A 26,291-nucleotide genomic window follows, 5' to 3' on the forward strand; every position below is an offset into this window, starting at 1 on the left:
CGTCAGCTGATAGAGGTGTTATTGTGCTTTGCCTGTCTTATCTTGTTATGCAGCATGTTGATTATTCTCTCAGAACCAGCTAAATACATCGGTCTGGGGTAGAGATCTTCAGAATTGGTTTGGAAACGACATAACTTGTGAATTCTCCGGCCCAAGCTCCAAATAAACCATCAGTGTTTGCCATCACAGTTCCTGCGTTCCTGCTCTCCTCGTGTCTCTCTGAGTCCTGTCTCCATTGCTTCAGAAGTCTCCATCACAAATATATTGTTCAAATATAGCATAATAGGTGACCTTTAAGGAAAGGTCAGTTTCATCCGGCTGATAATTACAGTAAGCATTTTCGTCATTTGTGTACAGTAGCAGCCTCCTCACTGAGGACCACCCCACCCAGGCAAACGTTTGCCAAACGGGAAATTGTTCCAGGATAAGGGGTTTCCATGGAGACCAGCCTTAAATTCTGATGTGTCAAGCTTGCATGGTGCACACAGATGCAGACACACACACATAGGTGTGATGTTGTATAGCGGTGAGAACAATGACACACAGCATTGATTTCCCACCCCGCTGCCAAGATGAGGTTAAGAAATTGCTTCGACAGGCTGCTAACAATTACCACTCTATTAGAGCGGCAAGATAGTGTAGAGAACAACTTTACAGCCACACTCACATGCACACACTGCTGGCATCGGGCCATCCCCACATTCACCATTACTACAACTACTAACACACACAGACCAATGTGGGAGGTGGGTACGGTAGAGAGTGAATATATTTTTGGTAATGTGATTTGTTTTAGTCAAATAAGCATGTTAAATAATAAATGGCACAGAGCAAGAAGCCATTTATCAAAAAAAATCCAACGAAAAGAGCCAACGAGGGAAAATGTAGGATTACTTTAATACAATTAACTGATAATCATTATTGAAATGGTTAAGGCCAAAAATGCAAATTGGCCACCACCCTCTGACTCGTTTTCATACGAAGACATATTGCTTTCCTTATCTTCCTTGATTTCAAACAGAATTCCCTTATTTCATTGCTGGAAGGATTATGTCATCGATTGAGAGATGAGAGGAGAGAGGGGTGTATGGACACAGCCCTGCATTTATTCAGAACACTCCTGCTGCCATCTTGTGGCATTATGTGCGTATTACAGGCTGGAAATGTTTTTCATCATAACTGAAGAGCTGACTCTGATGTTTTAATCAGTCAAGTTAGTTATAAGTTGAAATATGTTGCTGCCTTTTTTGTATTCTCTAACAGTGTAAGGAGGTTGGGACTCTTGTGTTATTTGTATTCCCTCACATATGCTATAAGAAGTAAAGGGTGTCTCGATATTCATACCTTCATCAATGCAATTAAGTAAAGTTCTTAAACCTTCATCTGGAGGCAATTGAAAGGAAGAAACGGCAGGAAAAGAAAAAAGTAAGGACATTTCCCACAGGATTTGAATTACATGTTGTGTGTGCGGAAAAGACACATAACAATAGTGAATAATGTACAATGTGTAAAATAAAATTATTGATATACCACAAGTCAAAATATAACCTTTGTAACATATAAGTGAAATGCAAAACCCGAGAGACTTTACAAAATACTTGTATTTATTTATAACATTGAGATCAAACTATGTGAGCACTGGTCAAAAACAACTAAAAACACAAAGGGACCAAAGGACCGAAATATCCCCTACAAAACTAAAGTAACCTTGATAAAAAAAAGTCACAAACAAAGCGGGAAAAGCATTTTTTGAGTCACTCTCCCAGCCCTGCAGGGGGCCTCCTCACTGATTGCCTGATTGATTTCAGGTGTGTCCCTTTGCCGGGCTTCAGGTGGCAGTCTGGAGGAAGTGCCTCTGATCATACAGCAGGAGCAGGCTACACACGCTGTTTCTCCCAATGTCCACTGCAGTCTGAACACACCGGCTTGGAAATGGCTGGCAGGTAAGGTTTCATCACATCACTCTACGTCGGTTAACAATGTCTACAGGCTTTCTGGATCTTTATGTCAACTTAAACTGTGTATTACTTGTCTAGTTTATACTGATGTGTATAATGTCTTTCATTTTTTGTAAAGCACTTTGAATTGCCTTGTATTGAAAAGTGCTATATAAATAAACTTGCCTTGCCTTGAGTTGTTCTTTCAAATAGCCTATAGTGTTTTAGCTAGGTATAGGGTATTAACTTACCGAAAAATACAATTTTACACACTTAATTATTTGAGTATCTTTATCGTTGAGCTTGTTTAAATATTTTTCGTTGTCTTGAATTAAAACAAATTTTGTATTTTTAAATGTCCTTTTTTATAATTGCTTTTAAGGTTTTCTTTTGTTGTTTTTTCTTTTGTTCCACTTTCCAGCAAACTTTTTATTTTAAATAAGCTTTGAGCAGTTTGTATAGCCCATGATGGAAAAGAGCAGGGAGAAGACAGAATTATTACTCAAAATAATTATTACTCAAAAGCAGTCAGTCAATTGCAGCTGCCAATAATAAACTACATTACAGTCATTTTGGGCTGTGGTGGCGAAGTCGATAGGGACTTGGCTTGGCAACTGGAAGGTCACCAGTTCAAGTCCCAGCAAGACCAAGTGCAACCGAGGTGTCCCTGAGCAAGGCACCGTTCCCTACACTGCTCCCCGGGCGCCGTTCAAAATGGCAGCACACTGCTCCTAACACTAGGATGGGTCAAATGCAGAGAAACTATTTCCCCATGAGGGATTAATAAAGTATATCAAATATCACTTTAAAAAAAAAAAACACACAACAATCTATCAGCAAATAAAGAAAGAGAAGAAAGAAAAGAAGAAGGAACCCTTAATAGTCCTACAGAGGGGACATTTTACATTCTGCATTTGACCCATCCTAGTGTTAGGAGCAGTGGGCTGCCATTTTGTACGGCGCCTGGGAGCAGTGTAGGGAACGGTGCCTTGCTCAGGGACACCTCGGTAGCACTTGGTCTTTCCGGGACTTGAACTGGTGACCTTCCAGTTCCCAAGCCAAGTCCCTACAGACTAAGCCGCCACCACCCTAAAGATGTTCATACAGACCTCTTTTAACTGTTTGGTAAAGAATAGCTCATATTCTGAATTTAAGACAAACAATCTTATTATATTCTCTGGTAATATATATATATTTTCTGTCTGCAATTTAATTAAATCTTTAAGATCATTTCCTTCTTGTTGAAATGTGATAATAAACGTACCCTTACCCTTGGTTTGGTCTTTTCGTTCCAGAATTACCGGTCCCAAAGTGTTACGGTTCCTTCGGAGCCTGACCCGTAAGAAGCCTCTGGAGCCAGAAGGCGAGGAGTCCAACTTCTGCCGATGCCTGACCACATGGGACCTGGTGGGTCTGGGTGTTGGGAGCACGCTGGGGGCCGGTGTGTACGTGCTGTCCGGAGAGGTGGCCAGGAATGTGTCCGGCCCCAGCATCATCATCTCCTTCCTGGTGGCAGCCGTGGCTTCGGTCTTTGCCGGGTTATGTTACGCTGAGTTCGGAGCCCGGGTCCCCAAGACTGGCTCGGCTTACCTCTATTGCTACGTGACCGTTGGAGAGGTGTGGGCATTTGTGACTGGTTGGAACCTGCTGCTGTCATACGTGATTGGTAAATTAAACAGACAATACGGTGCATGTGATCTCCAAGATAAACATACAAAATGCAGTTGCCTGTTCATCTTGTAGCATCATACTTTGGCTGAAATGCCCTCGGTCAGTTATTGTCTATAACTAAAGCTCTTTACACACAGTGGCATATAGAAGAGTATATACACTTACAGAAGCACCAATGTTCAACCGGGATTCCATGTTTGAAGCTGACTGCATTCCCCCAACGGCCTGCCTTGACCAACCAAGCGTATGAGCGTAGCTTTATTTGGCTAGATGTTGGTTTGAATTGATCTAGAATCGATCGCATTTTATTGGGTTCCCGGATGTAAGTCTGAATTTTATATATGGTAGTTTTGCAACTGAATTTGGCCAATCGAATTCAAGCAACTTTAAATGTATACACTGATATTATTTAAACGTGAAGTTTTTATTCTGAATACGTGACCGAACGGAACATTTTCTTTTGGAAATTTTGAACAATGAAATTCTGAGGCAAAAATGTCAGATACATCCTTTCTGCGCATAATTATTCGGCATTTGAATTAAATCGATTGGAACAAATGTACTTCCACAGGTGTCCATATTCACGATCAAAGGTTGGCAAATGGATCATATATCATCATTCCCATTTTTGCCGCGTTCATGCCATATCAGAATTATCATATAAGTTTCCAACTTCCATGTCAACATCCAGGTTATAATCTAAACTTTCTAAAAGCTCTTATAAGACCTTGATGACAGTTAATGAACAAGTTTACTAAAATGTAATGGATATATTCAAGTGAATGGATGTAATGTTTGTATCTTTTAATACTGCAAACTTCTTGAAGAAGGCGTTCAACTTGTTGGGAATGTTTCCCATTGATCCCACACAAATACGGCATTACAAATTGCAGTCCTGAAGAATTATTTACCATAATTTACCTGGTCGTAAATCACTGACAAACCGATGCCTTTTATTGTTTTTGGTTCTTCTCAGGAACATCTAGTGTAGCCAAAGCCTGGACTGGGACCTTTGATGACCTGATACACAACGTTATTGCTGAAACTCTGGAAGAACATACACCAATGGACTCACCGGGCGTGGCTACATACCCAGACTTCTTTGCTGCTGCGCTGATTATGCTGCTTGCTGGTAATATCTGTAATGTTACGTAAAGATAAAAAAACGCAGAATTCAGTCACATTTTATAGCTTTTCCTTTATTTTTCAGGTATTCTTGCTTATGGTGTGAAGGAATCGGCCGTCGTGAACATTGTTTTTACTGCAATTAACATAACTGTGCTGATTTTTATCATCGTCTCTGGCTTTGTAACTGGAGACATCAACAACTGGCGCATTAGTGAGAAGACTATCCTGAACGCAACCCGACTCAAGGAGTAAGATTTGTCCTTTTACACATTTGGCGTTCAAATTATCATCAGTCTGTTTTTCCTTCAAGGATCAGCTCACTTAAAGTCAGTGTTGGGTGCAACGCGTTATAAAAGTAACGGAGTTACAGTAATGGATTGCTTTTTGCTGTAACGAAGTAATGTAACGCATTACTAATGAAATTTGGGTAATATACTACCCGTTACAATTCTCAGTAACGCAGTTACAACACATTTCAACCCGAAATTAAATGGTGTTTTGTTTTTTAAGAATTTACCAACATCGCGAGACATTCCGACACCAGAGAAAAAATATTGCGGGTAGATTAGTAAGCCTGGTGTTTACCCTTCAGGCTCATCAAGATTCCTCCGCTTCGCGTCGGGTTCCCTGATCAGCCTGTCGGGTGTTCTTGTCCCCATAATGACGCCTCGCTGCACATTATCCCGCTTATCACACGGCCATATACTAAACAAACTACAGAGCCCATTCCGTGTCCTGTTATTGTTAACTTCCTGTCTGCCTTCTTCTGGTGATTTATCTGACGTTCAGTGCTCCGTCTTTTAACCTCTTTTGCTTTCTCTTTCTTGATCCTCCTTAGCAACCTTCATTATAGTCCTTGACAGTGGTCTGTACTGTATTAACAACGTGTCACATGTTAAGAATTTACAATCAGAATCGAGTATTCAACTAAGCCGTGTAATACAAGTTGTTAGTAGCCTTAATGGCCTACACAGTTGTTATGCTATAACACATTACCCTTCACTGGATGGATAATGAACTGCACTAAACTACATTTTAAAAACCTAGCCATTCTTTTGTGGTTATTTTTGGTGAAAGTAACTCAACAGTAATATAAAAAATAGTGTGACTCATTACATTTCAGAGACATTAATATTGTAATTTCACTTATTACTTAAAAAAAGACAGTAATAAGTAATATGTACTGTACTGTATTACATTTGGGAAGTAACTTGCCCAACACTGCTTAAAGTACATATAAAACTGAATCTTACCTTCTAGTCTGGATTTCCAGGGTCTAGAGACAGGTCCTTTTTTTGGATCGGGACTTTCTCTTCCATTATAAATTAGCAGGTGGATCTTTAAGTTTGAAATGTCGAAATCCAGTATCTACTGTATCCATACAGATGTTTGCAGAGGCTTTTTTGTCTAGATGTTGCAAAAAATGTATCTTGTGTCTTTCATTTCGTCAGGTCATAGGTTTTCAAATGTTAGCCCCAGACACACTGACTGCTTCAGTGGCACATTTTTTTAGTTTCTTCTTTTTTTTATACCGACTATCAGGTGTTATCAATACATAGGATACACGAGTTGTCATGCAGGACTATCATAAGTAAGATCATAGTAAAAATATGCTGGTAAGATATGCCGTTAGAAAACTAGTTATTCCACAACGACAGCAACAAGTAGTGAAGATGGTCAGACTTTGACTGTGTTAACATCATCCATATGATGGAGAGAAACTGTTGAACCAAATTATCAAACTGAGATCAAAGTGACATCTTCCGGTTAATTTCAGAATACTGGAATGCTTCTAAGAATTGTAGGAATTGAAATGCCTTTTTTTGAAAACTGCAAAGTGTGGTGGCTTCTATTAATTATCTAGAGTAACCAGATCTAATTCTGGATAGAATAGTTGCCATTGAATTTTTCAAATGTAATTTTTAAATGCTTTGCTTGAGAGGTACGAAGATTTATCGGCAGTGTCAAAACCAAAGTAATAAGATCCAGAGTACTTCTGTGACTTCATTTTGTTTAAGAACAAATATTTTGATGAGTGACCCATTGCCCTCAATCCTTACATTTTGCTTTAGCTCCGGCCTGAGGACAATTTACCCTCCTAACTGAAAGCAATAGATTAAAGCTGTTTATTTTCTTTGTACAGGAATCTTGACCCATCACAAAATGAAACGGTTGACTATGGGGTTGGTGGTTTCTTCCCTTTTGGCGTTGATGGCACACTTGCAGGAGCAGCAACCTGTTTCTATGCTTTTGTTGGATTTGACTGCATTGCAACAACAGGTAATGTCGAGTAGATAAGTATGAGTAAAGCTACTTATGGGTTGAATAACGAGAGAATTATGTATTGGCATGAATAAGCACCTTGTAAAAAAAATAAAGACTTCATTTCAAACCTTTATTTATACAGATAAATCCCATTGAGATCATTGATCTCTTTTTCAAGGGAGACCTGCTCAAGTAGTTCCACATGAAACATAAAAACATAAATAGAACAACAAAAGGACATCATACAGCATCATTTACATAATTATCCACATAAACAGGTACTAATAGCTTCCGATTGACTAGCATCCAACCGAGCTTTAAAAACATTTAGTGGCACCAGATTGTTCAGTTTCCATTTAATTTGCAGACTATTCCAAGACAGAGGAGCTGCGCATCTAAAAGCTGTCTTCCCTAAGACAGTCCTAGCAGTTGGCACATTTAATAAAACCACAGCATTCGATCTCAGGCAGTAGCCACTTACAATTTTCCGTGAGATCAGGGAGCAGATATAAGATGGAAGTTTCCCTAACATGGCTTTGTATATAAAAATGTACCTGTGACTGAGCCTCCGTACAGTTAGTGAAAGTAAACCAGCCCTTGCATACAGGGTACAGTGATGGGTTAATGCTTTACAGTTTGTCACAAATCTCAGTGCACTGTGATAGGCAGCATCTAACTTGACCAGGCACCCAGACTTTACCATTTACATACAGTAGGATGTTCATGCCACATAATGTCAAATATATCAATATTTTATGTCTGTAGTGGTATTACGCAGGATATGTTGCAAGAACTCGGCTCATCTACATGATTTTTCAGGGGAGGAGGTGAAGAACCCGCAGAAAGCCATACCTATTGCGATCGTGGCGTCCCTGCTCATCTGCTTCGTGGCCTACTTTGGCGTGTCGGCCGCTCTGACTCTCATGATGCCCTACTATCTGCTCGACAACCTCAGCCCTCTTCCTGTGGCCTTTGAATACATCCACTGGGAGCCTGCAAAGTACGTTGTGGCTGTGGGATCCCTCTGTGCTCTCTCAACAAGGTACAGATCTGGAGTCTTACACATGAGGTTTTCAGGAGAGGGTGAAGTCAAACGTTCAGTTTTAAGTAGGAAAACGTAATGTGCATTTTTCTTGTGTCATGTTGTAAAAGGCTCAGTTGCTATTTAAGTGTCTCCAGTTGACTTTTAGTTTTCTTTACTTTAAAACGAAACAACCTAAATTGACTTGGCCATTATTTAAATGAAAACTAACTTCTTGTATGTGAAAATAATTTGTGTATGTGCACATAAGCAAGGAGGATCCATGCTTATTTTACAAAGTTGCGGTACATTTTAAGCAGTGGATCTGCTGTGTGAAGGCGTGCAACATCGTTCCAGTTAGAGCAGGGCTGTCCAACACTTTTTTTCATTAGAGGGTACACACTGAAACCTAAAGGTGGGAGACTGAACAAAAGCAAAAATCTATTGTCTTGTATTGCTGAGGCAAATTAGTACCACTTTAATTATTTGTAGGGATCCATTTGTATACCACGTGCATGAATTAATCAATCTAATTAAATTGAGTCAACAATTTATATTTTTGTAATTAATCCCACTGAAGTTTTGGTTTGGTTTTTCCAGTCTTTTGGGAGTGATGTTTCCGATGCCACGGGTGCTCTTTGCCATGGCGAGAGACGGCCTGCTCTTCAAGCCTCTTCACTACATGAGCTCCAGGCAGAGTCCCGTCTTTGCCACGATGACTTCAGGAGCAGCGGCTGGTAATGAAGTTACAATTATACTTACAACAACATGCAAAAGGGGCACACATTAGATTTGTTATTGATACTGGAGAAAGATATAACTTTTACAAACGTCACCATTAAACAACATTGATATTGAACATATTCTGGAACTTGCTTTAAGGTCTCCTATTATGCTATTTTTAGGCATATATTATGGATCTCAGATATATAAAAATTCCCTGACACACCGGGCACACATATTTATGTATAAAAGTGCATTTTGCATGATACAGTAGGTCCCCTTAATATGACCTGATGTCATCTATTCCTAAGACTCAATCATTGTTGGTCCTCTTTGCAGCGTTCATGGTCTTGTTATTTGACCTAAAGGCACTGGTCGACTTGAGTTCAATTGGGACCATCTTTGCCTACACTCTTGTTGCAGTGTGTATTCTGATATTAAGGTATGTACGCTTCGAATGACTGAATGTGGATGTAGTGTGTTCAGTGAAAAGCCAATATTTTGATATTCAAAACTTTTTCATACAAGAATGAACATATACCATAGCATGTATAAGCTTGTTGCTTAGTTGTTTATTTCTCCCAGGTACAAGGAGGACCCTGGTTTCAGCCGTAGACGGGAACCGTTTACTGTCATGGGGCTGTTTATTCCTCCTTCTCGAGCCACCCCCCGCACCTCTAAAAATGTCAACGTAATCACCATCATTATTTGTAAGTAATCCCCCATTTGAAATGTCGACGCTGTACAAAATTCCAAGTATTTTCTGACTGCTCATATTCCTCTCTAGTGTTCCTGGTGGTGGTTTTAAGCTTGCTGCTGTCCGAGGGTGCGTTTTCCCTCCGCAACAGAGAGCTGTGGAGCGTGCTGATCGTGTCTTTCCTCTCGCTGATGCTGGTCCTCGCTGTGGCAATCATCTGGAGACAGCCACAGAGCATTTCTAAAGCCTCTTTCATGGTAAAGTGCACAGGTGATGGTGGTGGGCTAGATTTCATGCATCTTGAAGAGTTGCCCCTTTTACAGTTTCAATGAAGATGTCATGTGAGTCAGATGGTGGGCCTTACTGAAGGTCTGTTGCAGGGCACACAAGGTTTATGGAAAATACTTTATACAAACAATCAAAAGACCACCCAATTTAAACCCAAACTAAATGACCAGTGATAGAAAAACTACAATTGTCTGCAAGAACTTCCCTTAAAAAAAAAACCGTTTGAGACGGAGATATTTAGAGTTTTGTCACATACAATGTCTGTTTAGTTTTTTTAAAGAAAGGTCCCAGGTCATGGCCATTTCTACTGATCATAATTCCATTGTGAGGTATACTAGAATAGATTTACATTGTTCAATTTTCTGATTAGTCAACCACCGTTACAGCGGAACATCAGTGATTATGTTTTACAATGGCATTTGTTAGCAACCAGAAAATGACTCCAGTAATGACAAACAGATGAGAATGCTGCGTGGGGTCTGGGTGCCGTGTTGGCGGGACGTTGCGGGGCTCGCTGCTCCGCCCTTTGATGCTTGAGGAGCGGACAGTGTGAAGTGGATTACTGGTGTCGTTTCCTGGTTGCTGCGTGGGGTCTGCGAGACAGCGAGACACCGCAGAGCTCAGCCTGAGCTCACACACACACTAGCTCAGGCTGTGAAAAAAAACGAGGCGTTCTGGGGCAGCATAGACACGTATAGTTTTACTCGCTACAGGGTGTACTTTTAGGGTTTGTGACTCTGCAGACCGTTTACATGCAGAAAAACCTTCATAACACACAAGGGGACGGGTAATAACCGGAAAAGCATATGATGGGAACTTTAAAGAAAGTTCAATTTATGTTAATTAATGAACATTGGAGGTGCTGGAAGGCAGATTGTTACATTTGGGCGGAGTTGTTTCCTCCCTTGTTTCTGGGCTGCGCTTGAATTGTCAGAGAAATTGGGTCCTATGTCTTTACCTAACCACTTTAATATTAACCTAAGAAAGGTCACGGGTTCAGGAAAGATGTGAAGGAAAATTCAAAAGGACTTTGGAAAAGACAACTGCAGTGCTAAGGAGTCTTACTGCTCTTGCACTGGACATACAGTATTTATGATGGTTTTTGATGTGCGTCTGCAATGGGAAAACTACAATTTTCCATACATAAGTCTTCTAAAGTGCATCCAGATACTTTGCCCTGTGCATTCTTGTTGTGTGATTTACAATCGTGGTCAATAAGTTGTAAAACGCGAACAGCGGAATGTTGTTTCCATTAAGGATGGTCAAGAGTATTCTAAGCAGTGGCAAACCGTCAGGGCCTTCAAGGTATTCAGAGAATACCCTGGAGCACTCAGATAAAACAAACAAAAAATCGATTTAATTATATAAATAAAATGTATATAAAATGAATAAATGAGAATCGTATCCGTATTGTTGATCTGTAATATTACAGTGTTACGTTGATTTGTTTGTCCTTCTCGGACCATGCACTACGCATTTCAGTGGTTTTGTGTTAGAAAAGAAAGCAACCAATCAGATCTTGTTCTGGGTCTCTGGGTAGAACATCCTTCAACCAAGGTATTCTATATCCTCTATAGCCCTGGCCGTTGCACTGAATGAGAGCGTACGTTTGGACTGACAGTTTGATTAACCAATCATATATTGATTTGAATGCAATGGGCGTATTCTTTCAGAGTTTACCTCGGTTCCAGGGTACTCTAGAACAGTGGTTCTCAACTGGTGGGTCGCGACCCAAAAGTGGGTCGCGGACCCCCTTCGAGTGGGATGTGAGTGAAGAAAAAAAAATTGAAAAATAAAATCATTTTTTTTTTCTTTTTTTTTTTGAAGGCCCGATTTTATAACGCTGTGCATGCAGTAGGCGTTGGACTGGAAGTAACGGAGAACATAAACGGTTTTGAAAACTTCTGTCACGTAGTGATCATCTTCTCAATAAAACATCTTTGCTGATGTTTTTTCGAGTCTTTTGGCCAATCAGAATCAAGATTGTTGCCGGAAGTCCCCACGGAGAATAACTTTGCGGTAGAACTATTCTTTATACGTCCATGGGTACAACTTCAGATAAAAATGAACACGTAATGAAATATGACCCCCGGTCTGATGATTGACAGGTCACAAAACAATGGGGGCTATCTACCCTTACCCACAATTTAAAGTAATTCACACAGACTATCTCCTCTTTACTCTTCTCTCTGTGAGGAGCAGCAAGCAGTCATAATAAAGTGAAAAACAAACAATGGCATAAATTATTATTAATATGTCGGGTAGTAATAGATGTATTTATTTTCTTCTCAGTGTACCAGAATACGTAGTTTATATGTTAGTATTTCTAAAAATCTCCTGGGGGAGAATCCCCCCAGACCCCCCTGCTGGGGTTGGGTTTTCGGCATGTGTGACTTTTTATGTTATACAGTTCATCTTTGATTCCATCATCTCATTAAACCTTTTTTAAAAGCATACTTTAGTTCTGTGAAGAGATATAAGGGATATTTGCACTGTACTTCACTTTAATTAGTATTGTATGCTGAAAAGCGTATATATTACAGCACGATTTTTTGTTGAATAGATTTGAGTGGTTCAAAATGTTGGGTCGCGATTTATTGATAAAGGAAAAAGTGGGTCCCGAGGCCTGACCAGTTGAGCGGCGGCGGGGGGTGTGTGTGTGTCTACAGAAGGTCCAGTTGTGATAGACACGGTTCGCCACTGATTCTAAGCTATGTAATAAAGAAAACTAACAAGTCCTTACCTATTTCCATCCAGAGAACAGCTCTTATGAGTGCCACGTGGGTACTTCCAGGTCATTTCACTCTGTTAGGAACCTTCCTGAGCAAATTCAACAATTTAACCACAACAAACAAATAGTTCAAAAACAACTTCCACTCACTTTCCTGTCCACTCGTAATAATGGACATGAATCACAAATAGGATGATTGTATGAAACAATTTTATGAATTCTTATTACACTTTAAATGCATAATTTCGCTCAGTTAGGAACCTCCCTAAGCAAACAAGACTATTCGATCACAACCCTTGTCTTTGTGCTATGCTAAGCTAACCTGCTGCAATCTCTGCTGCATAAAGCTAACTCATGTCAAAGCATCATTTCAAACTATTGCTTGAACATCATAAGTCATAAGTTGTTCTCTTTTTATAGGTTCCCGGTCTACCTGTTGTTCCAGTTTTAAGTGTCCTCATCAATACCTACTTGATGGTTCAGTTGGGAGGGGAAACGTGGATCAGCTATGCAGTCTGGATGGTAATAGGTAAGCACTTCCTAGTTTCATAAGCTCGATGTTTAATGTTTTTATTCTATGAATCATTTGTAGATGGTCGAAAAATCTCAAGCACCGCTGTCATTGAATAAACATTAAAAGGCCTTCACAACTCTTTCCTCAGGACTCATCATCTATTTTGGTTACGGGGTTCGCCATAGTGTCCAAAAACAAAGGCTTCATCAGGCTCGCACCCGACTCAATATTGTTCATGTAAACAATGTCGCTGCTTGACGTCCTGTATTGAATTGTGTAATGTGTCACTCTCGACTGACATGTAAAAAGTTCTACAGAGTATAGTTAAACTCATCAAGGAATAACCTTGAAATCATTTTACGGATTTTAATCAGGTTTCAGCCAGGATTGGATTGACCTTCTTTTGATGCATCGGTTTTATGTGTTCAATTGCTTTGTTAAAAGTATGTTAATGTTATTATAACCTGTTTTTATGTGTTGTCATATTATGGCTCATCAGTCTTTCAAGACTATGTACTCTTGGATATTGCTGTTTATAAAAATGAAATGTTGATTTGTATTAAGGTCATTTCAATCTTTAAGAATTAATGTTAATAAATGTGCAGAAAAATAAATACATTGTAATTAAGAGGATGAGAATAGAAGTGTCTTTTTTTTCACAAGTTTATATTCAGTGCTAGTATAAAACCTGCTGCTTTAAGGACCACTCATACAAACGTCTTCAAACTCCACACTGCACTTCCAATACACCTGCCATGATGTAGTCGCATCACACACCCATGTGAGAAGTGAGATACACAGGTGAAAATACACTGCTCCAAAAAATGAATGGAACACTCAATTATCACAGTAAAACACCCAGTCAATTAAACTTCTCAACCATTCCAGTTAGGAAGAATAACTGAATGTGATTCAAGTACATTCTGTTTTAATGCAAATGAAAAAGCAGGTGGACAGAAGAGGCAACAGCAAGACGACTCCAAAAAAAAGGCAATGATGGGTGTTGGCAATCTCCCCTGAGTGTGTAGACGCTGTGGCGAACATTATACCTGCACAATTATTTGGCATGACCATTGGAGGTCAGTGATGGTCTGGAAAACATATATTTGGAAGGTCACACAAACATCCACGTGCTAGCTAATGGTACACTGACTGCTGTTAGGTAAGGGGATCCTCAGACCCATCGTAGGAACCAAGGACCCCCTGATCCGGCGTCAGGTCTGAACCACTGTCCTCCTGCAGGAACGTGCCTGGCCTCATGTGGTTGTCAATGGCAGTTTAAAGTTAACATTTTCACATGATATGAAGTCTTGTTTTTCGTGATAAATATACATTTGATATTCTTAATTTGAGCTGCAGACACACTTATAGGTCTTAAAATACATTCAATTATGAATATACTATATATTAATAATGCAGTTTTAACCCTCCTGTCATGTTTATTTCTCCCCTCACACTTTGGTGTTCCAGGTCAAATTTGAACGGTCTGTTTTAATGGCACTAACATTAACACAACCATTCATCAGCAACATATTTTATTTTAAGCCCTTTTAAAGTTTAAATAATGTCTCGTACAACTGGTTAACATGAATGACTGCAGTGAATAAACAAAAAATAGACCCTGAAAATATATTCCAAATTAACCAACACATAAATATAAAACACAGAATTTGTGTCATTATACTAAATGATTTACAAATAAACACCACTGCATATTTACAACTGTTACACATGCTGATGTAACGCAAATGTTTCCAACTTGGGATCAATAAAGTATATGATGATCGATGGCTACTGCCATATTTGCAAAATGTGCCTCTGAACCTTGACAAGTGTATGATTCAGGCTTATCAATTAACAACAGGAGGGGTCACAGACATAAGACCAGCTGTTAAATAAAGCTCTTCTGACCTTAGCTGTCATGTGGGTATATATTAATGCTGCCCATTATGGACACAAGCCATTTTCACCCATTTATTAATTATGTTTTAAATTTGAGTGTTTCCTATCCCCTAAACCTCCAGGGATGTACACAGTTTAATACTGGCAACTTCTTATTATGGGAAATACGAAAACGTCTTTTAAAACTACAACTCCCAGTAGAGACGTGCCATAGATAGAGAACATGTTGCGAAACACAATAGCCAGCATGTGTAGTTCTGGAGACGGGGTGGGGGAGGGGGGGACGGGGTGGACGACAGTCTGCCGTGATTCCATCCCATTTCAAGTACTGTTTGACGCTCGGCGTAACCCTCGGAGCACACTCTCCAATTACAGAGCTTGAGGACTATCACGGGGTTTGTCAAGCGAAGCGGAGAGAATACTTACTTCCGGGTGTAAAATTCTCTAAAGCAAATGAGCTGCTCCGACCCTCGGTCCTGACGGACTCCAACTTGTGTTTATTAATCAAGCAAATAAATAAACACAAGGATAATTGTGTGTTATTGTTGAGTAAATAACAGTGTGTGGTTTAGAAAATAATACAAAATTGGATGGAAAAAACGATGAAACAATACAGATTTCAGTTTTCTGAGCCCCTACTCTCCCCATAACTGACGGCAACAAAAGTCCTACATTATTCAATTAAAATAAAGAAGTAAAAACAATAAGTGTGGCTTGATATTGAGTAAGACAAAGGTTGATAAACGCTGTGAGAATGGATCTGCGGGTAGCATTCGCTCGCGATCTCAAGTCGTCTACAACATACGTTTAGGGAGCTAGAAGCCTATGGACATCCCGGAAAGTTGAAAATGTACGCTAAGGGCCCCCCCTTGGGTTGGAAACATGTCAACATAGGCCGACCTGGGAGTGAGGATGTGTTGAATTAACATGGTTGTCGATTTGTGGGTGTGTACTATTTGATGATTAACATAATCTAGGGTTACCCGTTTTCTTAACCCTAACCATTTCCTATGGTGGCCATTTTGGATCGGGAACACCATAGGGTTGCGGTCGGATAATCCAAAAATCAGCTCCTAACGTCTAACCCTATCGTCTATTCCTTGACCTCTGAGTGAAACGTCATGGGGTTAAGGGATAGTGGATAGGAGAATTCAAAAGGACTGAGGAGAAGAGACTGCGGTACTTTAGAGAATCCGAATGCACTTTCACTATCTGACATGTTTATGATGCGCCAGCGGACGTCATAAATGTGCGTCTGCTGCTGTGGGGAAACTATGGAAACTACAGTTTTCTATACAGCAGACTACAACATGGATGTATAATAAGAGCGATGGACTACTGTAAACTCATCTAGAGACTCTGCACCGTGCTCTGATGCTGTTGCTTTGCTTTATGAACGTGGACAACAGAGAAACATATTCTTCATGACCAAAGTTGGAATAGAATGAATGATTGATGATCCCAATACGTATGATTGTATGAACTATGAAAAGATCTTAAAATCAATACAAATGTATAAACGTTAGTCCTTAACACCTATCACTGTGTACATCACCATTCAAACATCTTTTAAAAGTTGAACAAACCCAACACAGCTCAATAAAGACTGTGAAATGTTGACTTTATTTGATCATTTCAGTCAAAACTAACGTTCATATTTCTCTTTTTGATTATAATACTGATGAACGTTCAGAACAAAGCACTTTGGCAACTTACCACATACGTTATAAAATGCTTAATAAGCACCATAACTTTCATGATATCATTTCTCTGTCATAATCGGTTGTTTCCGTGAATGGCCGACTGTTGTGTGACGGCAAATTCTGCGGCTGCAAGGCATTGTGGGGCAGCATTTTCTCCTCTCCTTTCGTCAAGGGAGGTCCAGTGGTTCCTAAAAGGAGGTTATAAAGGAAGTTTGAAACCTCCTTTTCCTATTGTGACACAGGCCTTGGTGTTGATTCCACCCTTTTTGAAATCCATCATCGGGTCGATGATGCAAAAGCTGGGGGTGGATGTGACAGGAGGTTTTCTCCCTCCGTACCGCTGCACGGCACTGTGCCATGCGCCTCCGCATTTGTCACTGCTGGGCGTGCAGGAAGTATAAATACAGGGGTGTGGCGTAGCTCGTGACTTACCTGTCAACCCCTTCGCTGGTGGCTGGAGCACGGCGTGGCCCGAATGAATTGTTTGTCTTGGCAGCCGTTTCTCAACACTCGCATCTGGACAGCGCATCTGACTGCCGGTGCAGTGGCGGAGAAATTGCTCCGCTGAGGACTCCCCTGGGCGCAGTGTTGTTATCACCTGGTGAGTTGCCGTTGCCTACCTTTATCATCTGACACTTGGCTCCTGGCTTATTTTATATTATTTATTGCGGCAGCGGGATTTTGCCATGGCCTGTGCGCCTCTCTCCCCTGACGGCTCGGATGCTGTGGCTGAATGGATTGTATGTATGGGAACCTGTAAATTCAGTTATTGATATCCATGTGTTTAATTGGCCTCTAAATAATATTATATGTACCTGTGCCCTTTTCAGGGGTGCTATTAATTGCTAGGCCCACCTTCGGACAACTGGTCCTGCTGTTTTGGCTCTTTGGAATAACTTGCCGTTGCGTAGCGAGCCCCGTGTCTGGTGACGTGCCCCCCCTTCGGGACTCTGGAGCGGTTCGGGCTCTCAGGGAACTCGCCAACCAAGTCTCCCTGATACAACTCACTGTTTACTTTGAGAAACTGTTATTTTGGTTTTGTTATTTTCTTTTGTTAATTTAGTTTATATACTAGTGTTTTTCTTATTTTATATTAACCATGGTGCACCGACTTTATTTGGATCCCGTCATTCATTTGGTTTTGTTTGGTTATTTATTTAGTTGTTTATTTGAGTGTAATACTGTGTGGAGGTTTTAACCGTCTTCATCTTGTCAGACAGGTGCTGTGGGCCTGAGGCGGCAACCCCAGTCCCTGGTGGTGGTGGTGGTCTTCACAAGTCCTATTGTTTGATGAGCGGTGTCACGGGTGCTTTTGAGTTTGACCCTTCCCCCCTATTTATTTATTGCTGCCTGGTAAGCCCCAGCCCTGTCTTGTACCTCCTATGCCCCAGTATGAACTTTTAGCTGATTGTATTATGTGGATCTGGTGTTTTTAGAATAGTTAATTGATTGTTATAAAGTAAATGTGGTAACTGTCTCTGGCCCGTTATGTAAAACGAACCTGTGTTCCTTGTGTGGTAAATCTTTTATAATCAATAGTTAGTTCCTAGGGGTGAAACTCCCTTAGGTGGCGTTGTTGGCAACACAAACCCTTAACTACACCACACCGTCACACTATCATCTAGAGCAGGGTTCCCAACCCCCCGGACCGTGTTACTGCAGGGCCGCAAAATAGCTGTGAGTTTATTGTAATATTTGCAGAATTATAAATATATAAAAATATTTTATCATATTTTTTTCAAAAAGTGTTTAATGTTCGCACCTATACCAGTCATATTATTTCATCCAGTAGCCTAGTTAATCTTTCACCAGATAACCATTGAAAATGGCTTTTATGATGTTCCGAGGGATTCGGCGGCTCAGCCTGGTCTCAGCCTCTTGTGCGCACGAGAAAATTACCGGTGTGCCAAGTAGGAAGAGGAGCGCACAGGAGACAACCGTTTAATTGCAGACTGTTATGTTTATGTGGGGAAATGGCAGTGCATACATTATTTGAGATATATTTCAAACTCGGACTTCATTTTAAGGACATGTCGGCCAGGGGTGTATAGCTATATGTTTATTTTATTAGCTTTTCTTTTTAATGACTGATTTAAACTGAGTTTAAGCACCGGATTAGCAAAACAGGAGAGTAAACCAGTCTGTCTTGATCTATGAATTCCTGTCCGGGACTCTCACGGTATCTGCTGCCCGCAGCTGTTTTATAGAAGGAAAACCTCCTTCACTTCATGAAATGTCTGCAGCATCAGGAGGCAGCGGGACGTGTAACTCCGCTTCTGAGAAGTGCAGCACCAGCGTGCCGAGAGCTGTACCTTTTTACGCACCGCCTTCGCTGTGTTTACCTTCATCAGAACAGCGAGTGACTGCAGGCTGCTACGTGTTAACCACACACACCTCTACACACATCGAACTGCCCGATTACTCCCCCTTTTATTAGTTTTATGAAGGAGATGTCCAGTCACCAAGGCGCATGATGTGTGTGTGTGCTCTGCTCAGCTCAGCTGTGTTTGTGTCTGTCCGACACTGGCATTTGTTTTCAAATGACCATGAACAGTAATTTACACACATCTGGCTAACTCCATAGGTAGCCTATATGCGGGTGTTCCCAAAATAAATTATTTAATCTCGATGTAGTGCTAAATGCTGTCGGACGTGCACCGGAACGAACGTCACTATCACAATATCTTCTGAAAACAAATGCCAGTGTCACACACACTCACACACACACACACACACACACACACACCTCCTTCATAATGCGCCTTCTCGTTTTTCCATCACTGGATTATCCGTAAATCATATAAACAAAACCAAAACGTTGATTTATCTGTTTTCCCGTTTTGGTTTAAAAACTGAATAACGTCGGTTTTTTTGGTTTTCCGTTTTTCCGAAAAACCAAAAAATGACACCGGTTCTTTTTTAAACGTTGTTAATATGTTTTGGATGCATATTGTTCTAGTATTTGTTCAGGCTGTTACATACAATTAGCCTCTGTTGCTGCTGGTGGTGAGTAAATATTAAAATCAGTTAAAATTGACAACCGGTCAGCGATTCTTTTTTTAATGTATCTGCCGGTCCTTGGCACAATAAAGGTTGGGAACCCCTGATCTAGAGAATTCGAACGGCACTTATCATGGCTGCCACTGAGGGGCCGTTTCTCAATCGCGAGTATGCTTGCTTGGTAGCACATGTCTTCCGAGTCACTTCCTTCAGAAGCTAGGCAAGAATCCTTCCTGGCATTCGGAAAACGAAGAGTGGAACAGGCTAGCAAGTGTGCAGGTGTGCGTCATATGAGAGGCCCCGTCTTACGTTTTCCGCCACAGATTTGTGGAAATTGGTCCGTGCGCAAAGCATTGTGGGGATTTTAAGGACGCAAAGTCTACCCATGTGCAGCCTCGAAATTTCCCCCTAACCAAAGACGAGGCCTCGGTGGAATTCCAAGTATGCTGGAGATTGGAACAGTCCTTCGGCGGCACTCAATGACGTAGCATCCTTGAAATATTGGCTTGGAAGCCAGTATCCTCGAGATTGAGAAACGGCCAGGGACGTCCGGGTCATTTCACTCCTAGGCTAAATGGACTATTCGACTTCAGCCCATAGGTGTAACAAAGTTGACAGATCTGAGGGTTAGGGTTAACCCTAACCTCAATCTGGTTCTTCCAGATTTCCATCACGTATCCTTAATTACATTTATACATTTCTAGTTCACACTGCCTTAATATTCTATTCTCTGTTTTTTGTTTAGTTTTTCTCCATTCATCCCATCACTCAGCTATCCTTCACTCACAGCTCTGATTGATGTGATTGCATGGCTTCTGTCGTTAAATGGTGCCTATACAGAGTGGCTAATTTATGTAGCCAATCTAGTGTTCATTTGTTAAGCATCACTCATCATTTGTGGAGCCTGCAGGACACGCTGCTGCCAGTCTCCGAGGGCCTGACATATGTTGTTTTGTTGTTTTGATTGCAATTAGAGGATGTGTGTCTGTGTATTAAAGAAGCAGTGGAACGTGACAACTACAATATGGTGCACCTTTGAGCTACTGTAGGGAGAGAACAACTGAGGGATTAGGTGGGAGGGGGAGTTTGCAGACATTTTAAAGATTCACATTTATTTTAATACATTTTATTTAATTTCATTTAATCTTTTAAAGCAATTTTTTTAATTCCGATGTTTATGCGCTGCTTGGTTTTAGCAACAGTTCCTGTAAATATAAAAAAATGTTTCAATCATATTTACATGTATCAATCGCATTATTTAGGTTTTTTGCTACCTCTCCCCGTTACATTTTGAAAAGATTACTTACTTACATACAGCGTACTTTACGACGCTAACACATTCAGATGACAGCTCTATGTAGCGCTAAAAGCTAGCAAGAAATTAAACTAACTAGCTGTTTTCACCACAAGGCTCTGCACCCAACCTCGCTGTGGGAAAATTGCGTATCATGTGAATGCAGCTCAAGAGTGGACAGCCATGCTAGCATCTTTGTAAGGCTTTACTAAGGCACAGTGTTGGTTAGAGCTGAATGCTAAAGCTAACATGCTCACAATGGCAATGCTTATGTGCTAATGATACGTATACATACGTTTATCATGCTCAGATTTCTAGGTTAGTGTTGTGATGCTAACATTGGCTAATTAACACAATAGAGAATAGGCCTACAGCCAGGGCTGATGGGACTTTTTTTTCGGATTTATGATACATAGTGGTACATTATGTGCAATATAATGGACATTGACTCTTACCAAGACCAACTCATTCTTTATGGTGTATATTCTGACTTCCCCGTAGATTCAGTACACAGAAACACATATAAACTACACACTGACTAACCTGCCAACCCAGTCTCACGGCATGTCATGTTATAGTCACGACATTTAATCTATTGATTCGTGTTCACCAACACAATTTTCCCTTTTTTTTTTTCGTGTCACACAGAACGATTTTAAAAGCAATATATTTCTATTGGTAGTATGTTTCGTGCCTGCAACACGTCTTTTTGTCCGGTCGGGTCTGGAAGACCGGAAGCTGTGGGGTTGATAAAAACATCTCCTTACTCAATATCAAGCCACGATTATTGTTTTTAGACGTACTGTGTGAAGAGAAATTGAAGATGTTGTTTAATTGCTGATATATTTATGATCCACGTCAAGTATTCAGTTTCGGCAGCATTTCTTCCAGTTTGTCCAAAGGTCTTCTCATCAGGGCTCTATAAATAAAGAACTACGGCAGATCTGTAATATGTAATGCAGCCGAACCGTGTATTACAATGCCGTTATGTGATGACTTTCAAAGAGAAAAGCAAGAACACTCGGAATTAAGTATTTTATTTTTTTTAAATGTTTTTCGGATTTCATTAACACCATATCCCAACGTGCATTGCGGCTAAAACATCCAAACAGCGAGCTTAAACCATAGCTGAGGATCTTGGGTAATCAGTTCAGTGGCTGTGTATCGCAATGATGCTCGAAATGTCCCTTATAGGCCTACGTCTGTTTCCGGTTATTTTTATTTAGACATCAGTTCCTGATGGATGCCAAAAAAGCCAGAGATTATTGAATTAAACAAATAAATAAAAACAAGGATAATTGTGTTATTGTTGAGTAAATAACAGTGTGTTATTTAGAAAAGAATAACAAATTAGAAGGAAATTATATATTCTGAGGCTCTGAGCCCCATTTATTTTCCTCACAGACGACAAAAGAAGTCCGACATTATACGATTTAAAATAAAAACAATATTCGTGGCTTGATATTGAGTAAGAACATGTTTTTATGAACCCCACAGCTTCCGGTCTTCCAAGACCCGAACGGACAAAAAGACGTGCTGCAGGCACGAAACATACTACCAATAGAAATACATTGCTTTTAAAATCGTTCTGTGCGACACAAAAAAAATGGGAAAATAGTGTTGGTGAACACGAATCAATAGATTAAATGTCGTGACTATAACACGAAATGCCGTGAGACTGGGTTGAACCTGCAGTATCTTGTCTGTAGTTCCCAGCACGTCACGAATCACGTGATACTCCTGTCATTCTGAGTGCCTAACCTGAGCAGCTGCCACCACTAGGGACACACACTTGTGCAGACTCGCCTTATTAGCTGCTCCAGATTGGCCATCCTGGGGCCCAGATGCCTGTGACCTCCCTGCGCCCCCTAAATGCAGAGTTATTGTGATTAAAGCATGATTGGCAGCGTTGGTTATTAATTCTAATCTTGGGCACATATGCGGGGTGGTGGGCAGAGGGCAGGCAGCGGTGTGTGCCAGGCGGACGCCACACAGAGGCTAATTCACTCTGACACGCTATCAGAGTGCGGTCACACACACGCCACATTCCCCCGATACGCAGACACTGCCTATAGGCTACACACACTTTTCCTCTAATGCACAGGAGAGGGGAGGTGACGAGAGAAGGTTATCCTTTAACAAGACACACACACACACACACTGATTTCAAAAGCACTCCAACACAAAAGTGGCTTTTCCTGAAAACCATTAAGGTATCTTCAAGTACATAATTTAAAAGTTGCAGTGTATGTTAAGCAAAACATTTTCATCTCAAGAACTGTATAAAGGTCTTACATTTACCACTACTTAGAGGCAGAAACGTGACGGCTTACTTTGAAAATATATTTTCCTATCTCAAGGTAAAAACCTGGAAGCAAATGATGGATCCTCCGTTTGAAAGTCTCTTCTCACGTCAGGGTGTCGGATTAGCGACAGGAGTCCAACATTCAAGAAGTATTTGACTGAACTTCTATTATAGAGCTAGATAGAGCTAGATGAAAAGGAAGAGGGTCCTGTAAAGAGGCCTTATTATTATTATGCCTTTTAGATTGTTCTCTTTCATGTAGTGTGTTATATAGTTTTTGTGCATGTAACTGGTCTGTAAAGGATAATCCCTGCCTCAATTGGACTCCTTTGTTTACTTCTGGAACAATGTGAAATTGCTATGTCACACTCCCGCTTCTATTGGCTAAGGGTTGGGACATCTCTAGGCGGTTGACCAATCACAACAGAGCCGGCCAGCTAACCAATCAGAGCAGACTGGGCTCTGGTTTCAGACAGAGGGTGAAAAGAGGTCCTGCAGCACAGTCAGTATGAGAAAAATAAAGAGCTTTTGCACATTAAAGCATGGAGGCATGTCACAGTAGACTAGAGGGACAAAATTATGAAACCTGAATATTTGCATAATATGGCCCCAATTGTGTAGGCCCAATTGCTATGCATCACTAACTGTACTTGCTTCTTACTTCACACATATTGAAGTTCATTGATCTGGTTAAATTTAAAACGTCACAAATCATGTACAGAGCAAGACATAATCTACTTCCTAGGAAATTAAAAACATTGTTCATAGACAGAGAGGGTGGGTATAATTTGAGAGGAAATCTACATTTTAAACAACTCAAGGTCAGAACAACTCTGAGAAGTATGAGTTTAACAATCTGTGGGGTGATTTTATGGAATGGTTTGGAGCAGGAGTTAAAACAAAGCACAAGCATAATTCAGTTTAAAAGGATGTACAGAAACACTTTTTTGGAAAACTATGAGAATGAAGAAAGGTGATTGAAGATGAGAAATTATTGTATATGTATGTATAAATGTAAATGTAAGTAGGAATAACTTGCATAATGATTTAAAGGATAATCATTGATCAAGTAAGGGGTGGGAATTAATAAGCATTTGCTTCCTCCTATTCCCTTTCGGACACATATGATTTATTATTATTATTAATATGAAGACTTTTTTTGTTGAATATACAAATATTACCATGAATGTGGATAAATACTGTAGTATAACAATACGGTATTCTGTTTTTCACATTTGTTATTTTTTAATCTGTTCGAAATAAAGACTGAAATAAATAATAGTGGTTTATCTGTTGTTATTCATTTATTGTTATCAATATTATTAATTTATATGTTTAATTTTCTTAATTATTGCTCTTGCCTATTTTAGCTCTTGTTTTGGATACATGTTATTTTATTTATTTGTGCTAGACAAATAAGGCTTTATTATTATACATTTTATTATTAAAAGAAAAATGGTGCCTGAACAAGATTAATTTAAACTTTCTGGCCATGATGGATACTGTTTTACATTTATCTGAAATGCAGTGACAACTTTGCTGATCTGTGTCATGCTAAAAGTCTCTGTTGGGAAAATACTGAATGTATCTATGTGATGACTTCCAGTCTTGCAAGGAAAATAAATACATGTATCCTGTTTGGACACTCAAGCCGGTGACGATTGACTTTTTTCTAACAGTCTCCTTGATGCCCACATAAGCAAGTAAAAAAGACTGAAATATTTTTGGATGAATGAAAGCAGTATGTACTCCCTTTTCTCTGAATCTCTCATACCTTTCTATGGATGACTAATTAGTGAGGCGTTAATAGGATGCACATGCTGATAAAGTATTGACTTCTTATCAGCACATGTGCCATATTTCTGAATACATTTACAAATGTATTTAATTCAAAATTATTAAAAAAAAGAAAGACCTCCTTTCTTCTCTATATTACATTAATAGAATGACTTCCATAAACATGTTACTTGTTAGACGCTTTTATCCAAAGTGACTTACGTACTCAATACTGTGGACAATCCCCACACGATCAGCGACATGCTGACTGCAGTGGGGTTTGAACCTGTGCTCCCCTGATCCAGACACCAACGCACTAGTCCACTGTGCCACAGCCTCCCGTGGTAAACAGTATTGAGTCAAGGAATGAGGTTCAGATGCTTTTACAGGCTCTCTCATACTACACGTCAACGTTTAATGACAGCAGCCCTTCTGTGCATTATTAAAACTCTCACACACACTCACACACACACACACACACCATAATCAAGCTTAAAACATTACATATAAAAGCGATGAATGATTTCCAGAGGCTTGAATTTGTATAAAAAAGAGTTCATTTATTTTTTGCAAGATACTTGTGCAATTCACTTAAATAATGTAGGTATTCTTCTGCATATATTTTTTCTGTTATTTTTCCTCAACTCCCCTATCTTTGATAAAAACAACCCCCCCACGTCCTCTCTATCCTCTTCTCCGCAGCACATCTGGACGTGTAATTTGAAACTCCGATCCCTTCAGGACCCGAGCCACACACACACTCCCATGAACATACGCACATAGATCAACATGGACACCCATTTACACTGGTGTCATTACTATAATGTTATTTTTATGCGAATTCAACATGAAAATAGATGGGGAGGGGGCATATAAGACAGAAAGGAAAAAACGTAAAAGCCAAAAGGGACACACAATGCCCAAGGAGCAGAGAGCGATTTTTCATTTATTCAATTAGCTAACGAGGCGAGGGAGCCAGACACCAACGGAGGATTGATGGCGGGAAAAACTTCTCTCAGCAGGCAGCGCTTACTCAGGACTTTTACTCCTGTCTCTCTTTGCTTCTCCTCGGTCTTCCTTATTCACGAGGAAAGTTAACCAAGCAAAGAACTGAAGGGAGGAGACCTTGAGGGTGACCTTGAGCAGCTGGTTTTTGTCTGTGAGGGAGGGGTGGAAACAGAGTACATTAAGGTCTGAGAGAAACAAAAACAAAAGCAGGTTCACTTTTTCTGTCTGTATTTTCTTTTTGTCCATCCATTAAATTGAGAAAATCCTAAAAGAACAAGATCACTATCATTATCTATAACTAGAGTTACCATACTATTCACTCTAGTTG

General features: G+C 40.2%; 1 protein-coding gene and 1 long non-coding RNA gene across 2 annotated transcripts; both read left to right on the forward strand.

Moving 5' to 3' along the window:
• The first annotated feature begins 1,879 nt into the window (after nucleotides 1-1,879).
• LOC117550440 (cationic amino acid transporter 2-like) lies at nucleotides 1,880-13,367 on the forward strand. Its single transcript, XM_034222882.1, has 12 exons — nucleotides 1,880-1,943; nucleotides 3,233-3,603; nucleotides 4,585-4,740; nucleotides 4,819-4,984; nucleotides 6,880-7,016; nucleotides 7,821-8,043; nucleotides 8,623-8,759; nucleotides 9,085-9,187; nucleotides 9,331-9,455; nucleotides 9,533-9,699; nucleotides 12,882-12,990; nucleotides 13,124-13,367. Exons 1-12 carry the CDS (start codon nucleotides 1,933-1,935, stop codon nucleotides 13,231-13,233), a joined length of 1,815 nt encoding a protein of 604 aa, XP_034078773.1. The 5' UTR covers nucleotides 1,880-1,932; the 3' UTR covers nucleotides 13,234-13,367.
• Nucleotides 13,368-17,016: 3,649 nt separating this feature from the next.
• On the forward strand, nucleotides 17,017-18,080 carry LOC117550597. The gene is made up of 3 exons (XR_004569661.1): nucleotides 17,017-17,181; nucleotides 17,255-17,320; nucleotides 17,411-18,080. It is a non-coding gene; the product is annotated as an uncharacterized LOC117550597 (long non-coding RNA).
• Nucleotides 18,081-26,291: the final 8,211 nt, after the last annotated feature.

This window comes from Gymnodraco acuticeps, unplaced genomic scaffold, assembly GCF_902827175.1.
Source record: "Gymnodraco acuticeps unplaced genomic scaffold, fGymAcu1.1, whole genome shotgun sequence".
In the NCBI taxonomy this organism is placed as follows: Eukaryota; Metazoa; Chordata; class Actinopteri; order Perciformes; family Bathydraconidae; genus Gymnodraco; species Gymnodraco acuticeps.